Below are 7,032 nucleotides of genomic sequence, written 5' to 3' on the forward strand. Positions count from 1 at the left end.
CATAGATTACATAAGGACAAGCATCAACCTAGAGCTTGTCCTTTAAGTTCAGTTTAAGTGTCATGTGAATATATACATGAATATTTATGTGTGTATATATATATATATATATATATATATATATATATATATATATATACATGAGCACAATTTTATAAATAAATGTGCAGTTTCTAAAAAGACAAATAAATAATTCTTTATAAAAATAATAAAAACATAAATGTAAAAATTTTAGTTGAACATTGGTCATATGCCAGATTCTATGTAAAATGGAATAAAATTAAGTTGGGGAGGATTATTCTTATTTATAACCACACTGAGACTCAGGAAGTGTTTTGACTGTTTCAGGGTTTAAATATGATCCCTTTATATAGTTGTTTATGTTGTCCATTATATAAAAGTTCCATACACAGTTGTTCATGTTTCCATTATATAAAGGTCCCATTGTCATCATTTACATCATAGGAATATGCTAATTTATGTAACAGGTGAAAGACAAAATGGAAGATTTTTGGCTTCCAAGTTAACTGCTTGAGCAGGGAGAATCCCTTCTGAATAGATATTTTTTTTTATTCATCACGGGCATTCACTGTCTCTCTTTCTAGCTCTCTTCCCCATCTCTCAAATGCACCTCCAGCACACATGCATATCCCCTCCCACTGGCAAATACATATTTTAAAAACCCTCCAATGCTTTGGTTCAGACTTTCTCATAATGTATTTGTAAACAAACACTTCTCTGAGTTTGGCAGTAATATATTTTACTTATTTACTTTTATTATTTGTGGTACTGGGGATTGTACCCAGAGGTGATTTACCACTGAGTTACATCCCCTGCTATTTTTATTGATTTATTTATTTTGAGACAAGGAAAGCTGGGAATGGAACCACCATTTGACCCGGCTATTCCCCTTCTGGGTCTATTCCCTAAAGACCTAAAAACAGCATGCTATAGGGACACTGCTACATCGATGTTCATAGCAGCACAATTCACAATAGCAAGACTGTGGAAGCAACCTAGATACCCTTCACTAGACGAATGGATAAAAAATGTGGCATTTATACACAATGGAGTATTACTCTGCATTAAAAAATGACAAAATTATAGAATTTGGAGGGAAATGGATGGCATTAGAGCAGATTATGCTAAGTGAAGCTAGCCAATCCCTAAAAAACAAATGCCAAATGTCTTCTTTGATATAAGGAGAATAACTAAGAACAGAGTAGGGAAGAAGAGCATGAGAAGATGACTAACATTAACAGGGATGAGAGGTGGGAGGGAAAGGGAGAGAGAAGGGAAATTGCTTGGAAATGGAAGGAGACCCTCAGGGTTATACAAAATTACATACAAGAGGAAGTGAGGGAAAAGGGAAAAATAATACAAGGGGAGAAATGAATGACAGTAGAGGGGGTAGAGAGAGAAGAGGGGAGGGGAGAGGAGGGGAGGGGGGATAGTAGAGGATAGGAAAGGCAGCAGAATACAACAGACATGAGTATGTCAATATGTAAATCAGTGGAAGTGTAACTGATGTGATTCTGCAATCTGTATATGGGGTAAAAATGGGAGTTCATAACCCACTTGAATCAAAGTGTGAAATATGATATATCAAGAACTATGTAATGTTTTGAATAACCAATAAAAATTAAAAAAAAAAAGCTCTCACTAAATTCCCCAGGCTAGCCTCAAACTTGCAGTCCTCCTGCCTCAACCTCAAGAATACCAGAGATTACAGGTATCTGCCACCTCCTTGGCAGTAGTATATTTTAAGTATGAAAAACATAAAAATATAGAGGAAACATTAAAAATGAAAAAAACATTCATTATCCATGTATGATCTTCCTTTTATCCTTTCCCTACATTCCTTTTATTGGCCATTCCTGTGTTCAAACCAAATGCTTAAATAAGGATTATATTATAAAAAGGTTTTATTCACTATAACCTAAAATGTAGCCATAACCTTTCTTTCTCTGCTTCCCAAAGGTTCCTCCTTTCTAGACTCTGAACACTCAGTTTGGGATCAGGGCATATATTCCAATATTGTCAGGATCAGTAATGCATTAAAAGATAAGATGAAATATTATCAAATTTAATGTTCTATTTATGGAAAAGAATAAGACTTTTATCAATACATTATAAGCTACAAGTCTATTAATTTCTCTAATTTTCTAAATATACCAGTTAGATTCTGACTTTTAAATTAAATATAATAATATGAACTTAATTTGTATTATTAATACAGGCTAAGATATACAGTCATATACCAAATGAAATAACCATTATCGAGTAGATTATCAACAACTTTTATGACTGCATCTAAGAATTTATCCCAACAATTTGAATGAGAAATAATAAAAGACTTAAAACATGACTAAATTTTTCTAGTAAAAATATTATAAATTTTTGACAATGATCATTATACAATATCTCTTTCTTAGAAGAAATTTTAGACATTTGGATAACACTAGAATATTCCATTTCATGATAAAATATTTATTAAATAAACAGTACCTTTTTATTTCCTCCAAACACTTTAAGTAAATAAATGCATTAAAAAAAAAACATAAGAAATCATTCTTATCTGAAAGCCTGGGTACTATTCTGGCAACAAAGACCTGCACTACCTTATTAGTTGTCCCAGGATAACTTAACTTTTTTTTTCCTTTATTCTTCTCTGAAGCTCCTAAATGTGTATGTAAATTTGTTGTCAACTATCATAATGGTTAATCCAACAAGTGGATTATCTATGCCAAAAGCATTATTTTCATTAAAGTTTTCATTTTTTTCCAATCCTGTTTATGATCATCACCATTATCTTTCTTCAACAGAGTCACATACCCACAACCCAAATATTTGAGTAAAAATATTGCTTTAATATTTCTATATTACATATTCCAATCTAGTCAAATGTTGTGTTAGTCATGATTTGCCTGGTTCTGATTTCCTCCTTGCATATTATATGCTCATAATTTTATAGGCATTTTTAAAAGAAATATCTATGGAAACCATGTTAGTCACACATAACTGAATAACAGAAGAAAACTAATATCAAAGAGTCTGAAATAGAGGGAGATCTGAAAGAAGTAAACAGTTTGGTTTGGTAAGGAAGAAGAATGTATTATTACTTCAGGGGCACACTGAAGGATGCGTATAAAGAGGAAATATTGAAATGCATATGCACTTACGAAATCTCCAGAAAACACAATATAGAGCTTAAGTTCATCTGCTATAGTTGAAATACTTTCAATCTTTCTAAGAGTGAGTCACACCTTTGGAGGAGTGACTTGAGAAGCCATTCTAACTGTGAGTGTAAGTAAGTAATCTAAGTGTGTAGGGCTTAAAGGGCCACCTACCATACTATCAGTGGTCGGGTGAGAAGGTACACTCTGCTTCAAAAAGTTGAGTATATGATAACCAACAGTGACCTGACAAGCTTATATTGGAAGCTAAGTGAGTAGTTTAACAGAAGATCAACAGCTACAGTGAGATTAAGAATCTATAGCATTATAGGTGAAACCAGAAGGGATTTCCTCTGATAACACCAGTCATATTGCTAAAATGTACATGGTTTGAGAATGTCTAATGTGAAAAATGATAGTGAATGTTTCCTTGCTCAGTATGAATAGTAAATATGGATAAAAATAGAATTACTTATTAAAAAACCCACATCACACTGATTTTTCATCTATACCCAGAGTGCAATTAAAATGCATTCCTTTAATATAAAGTCATACTATTTTCATCTCATTGTTTCTTTTTGCTTCAAAGTAGCAGTTATTTATTTTTTTCTAGTTTTTTAAAATTTGTTTTTAGACTGGAGATTCACAATTTTTAAAAATGACAAAGATGAGAACCACAAATTTAGATGTAAATTAAACCTTGTGCTAATTAGTATGACTATTCAGGGGATTAAGCTGTTGATTTCATGAAAACAGTTAGTAATGTGAATTATTCTTCAAATCCCAAGAAATCTACTGTAGAGCCATCCATGGGCTGTGTGTGGACTGCTGTGCATAATAGCCTAATTAGGGGATAGGCTGGTATTGCAAACTCCCGGTAGCCCCCCGTCAGGGATTGATCACCTGATGCAGGTGAACCTCCCCCTCAAGTTCTGCCTAAGATCCCACACAGCACCTGAAATGGATGACCTGCCAATATGTCAAACAATGTGTTGACCAAAAGACATCAGGAAGCAAGACTCCACCCTTTTGTAAATATATTTCTGAATGTTTTTATTATTTGTTAATTATTTGAGATATTAAGATTTAGGGTGGCCATTTAGGGTGGCTGGGATTCCTCTGGGTAGAAGAACCCCCCAATGAGATGCTGGCCGTCCTCCTCTCAAAAATCTACCTCTCAAACAACTGAAGACTGAGAATGTTTTAATATGTGCACAACTTGAATGTTATTTGGGTAAATCAAACTAATTTACCTATCCTAAGATTAATCACTTTAGCCAAGCAAAGCACATAAGAAATTCACAGTATTTGCTACTACTGAGATCAACTAGATAACGGGACAATATTCATGAGATAGTTAATTATGTTCCTTGAATGCTGAACAAATATTGAGTAAACACATGAAAAGTTGAACAAAAAAGAATGAAATAGTTTTCTGAAACTGCAAAATTTTAGGAGAGAATTTTGTTCATTTTTTTTCCCCTTTGAACTGAAAGAATTCCACAGAGAGAGACATGTTCTAACTCTCCTTATGTGGTATTCAAGGTCAGATTTTTTCAATATTGAAATCCATAAGCCATATTTTGATCATTGTGGACATAACATGTCTGATCTACCTAAAGAGCCTGCAGACATATATCTTTCTAAAATGACTGACTTACTATCAGGGAATGACTGAAGAAGCAAAACACCAACTCTATTATCCTTATTCACTCATTTCAGATGAAATAGTGGTGGGTATAATAATGCAATTTTCAATTAAAATACTAACACTGAAACCACTCATGGCTTTTACTTCGACCCTTGGAGATCTTGTCTAAAAGGAAATTTTGCTGTCTTTGTATTGCTAGATTTGTATTTATTCAAGAGTTTAGAAATAGAATTAAATAGAATTCAAATCTTATGTTGGATTTTCTACCACAGTGCAATGCAATTATTAAACAGCAAAGTTTATCCAAAGCCACTTCTGTAAGCTTATTTTAGTTAAGGTAACTTATTGTTCATAGCTACTAACCTTTAAAACTTAACTACAAATTAACACTATTCATTTCTCTGGTGTGTTTCGTTTTTAATTTAATAACAGAAATTCCTGCCGGCTCTAAAGGTTAGACTAAAAGCAGCCTTACCATCATCGTATTGGCCAAAGCAAGCTGCAAAGAGAGAGCCAATGATGATCCCCGAAGCTAAACATTTCCAGAGAAAAAACTGTTGCAACATCTTCCGTCAAAATCCACTCAAGGTTGATCTAAAATAACAAGAGGGAGAAAGATCATTTGATATGTTTATTAATCTGTTATAGGTAAACAAAACTGTCACAGCACTGAAAAGCCTTAATGACTTCATAGTTAATTACCTGTGCCATGCTATCCATTAACAAAGTAACACACTTGTTTAATGCACTGGAACCTTTTATCAACATGAATTTGCAGACAAGAAATCTCTAAGGAAAGACATCTTTTCTGTTACTTAATTTGCAAGCAAATAGTTTGAAAAATTAGCATTCAAATGACATTAGAAACAGACCCTCTTTAAAATTGAGACCTTACAGATAAATCAAATGTTAATCAGTTTAAGTTGCTAAATTTACATTGTCTATAACATAATTCAGCTATAAATTGTAAGTTCCTCTACAACAATTTAAGATAGTAAATTAGCTGATAGTTTTTTACATGAAAATTTCAATGAAAATTTATCTTACATGATTAGATAGAAAAAATCATTAAAATGCTAATTCCTTTCTGGTGCAATGATCAGAGATTGATTTAACTATGCCAAGAAATACTAAGGACAAACAGTCAATTTTTAATACAATTGTATTTTGTAGCATTTTTGAGGAATTTAATTTTAATTTTCTTTTTTTTTTGTCCTTTGCAAATTCTAAGTTAAAAAAAAAAAAAGCTGATTGAGAAATCAGTAGCCAGTTAACACACCAGAAAATCTTATTGAAATAATTACGTGCTCAGTTTCTTCATAAATTGAGAAAATTATTCACACAGAATTGCACAAAATACTCCTGATTATAGAATGTAGAAGAACAGGAACATGAACTCTGTTTCTCTGATTCAGAGGTTCCAAACTCAAATGCCTACAGAGGAGAGCAAACAAAGGGAAAACATGAATTGGCCCACACGGACAATAGGGTTGGTAGAGGCTGTGATAAAGGGGAATAAAGGGTTTGTCTAAAGAGACCAGCTGGTGCTCAACTTCTGTCAATGGTTGTCATGGGGGAATGCAAACCAGTGTTGCCAGGTCTACTGATTTTCCAGGAAAAGGCAGGCATCCAAATTTTTATGTGATTGCCCAGTATTGAGATGATTGTGCAATGCTCTTTATAAGACTAAATGTTTCTGGCAGATCACATTGGTGTCTGAGTTTCTCCAGTTCCTACTTTTGCACAGGATTCTCCCTTCGCTAGACTAGTGTGGATAAAGTTCATCAGAGGACACAGAGGAACAATTTTAATTTTGTTTCTATCTTGTCTTTTATTTTTGTTTATTTATGCTAGTTTTATAATGCTTATTTATACAACACACATACAATTTATATATGAATCTATATAACAGATTAAATCATATTAAATGCACAAGTTCTAAGGGTTTTAATTCACAGGAGGCACAATTCTTGAATTGCACAAATCACAACACTAGATCATGCACATTTAATACAGAACCTATTTTTGTGTGTGTGTGTTTTACCAAAAAGGGAAACAGGTCTTCTTTAACCTGCCCACCCCTACCACACACCTTTTTCATAACTGATGAAGTGCTCTGCCCCTGATAACTCCTAAGCCCAGACAGTCTAAAGAATAATTCATTAGATGTCAATAGAAAACAACATTTCACACTTTCCTGTTAAA

General features: G+C 33.1%; 1 protein-coding gene across 12 annotated transcripts in view; it reads right to left on the reverse strand.

The window, feature by feature from the left end:
- PCDH15 (protocadherin related 15) overlaps nt 1-5,393 on the reverse strand; it is a gene marked incomplete at both ends in the record, with an annotated part of 726,342 nt that extends 720,949 nt beyond the window's left edge. For all 12 annotated transcript variants that reach the window (XM_081268810.1, XM_081268808.1, XM_081268818.1 and 9 more), the window contains one exon: nt 5,303-5,393. In XM_081268810.1, the coding sequence (XP_081124936.1) occupies nt 5,303-5,393 (91 nt within the window). The remainder of the gene's footprint in view (nt 1-5,302) is intronic.
- Nucleotides 5,394-7,032: the final 1,639 nt, after the last annotated feature.

Source organism: Spermophilus citellus (genome assembly GCF_964194105.1).
Source record: "Spermophilus citellus genome assembly, chromosome: 15".
Lineage (NCBI taxonomy): Eukaryota > Metazoa > Chordata > Mammalia > Rodentia > Sciuridae > Spermophilus > Spermophilus citellus.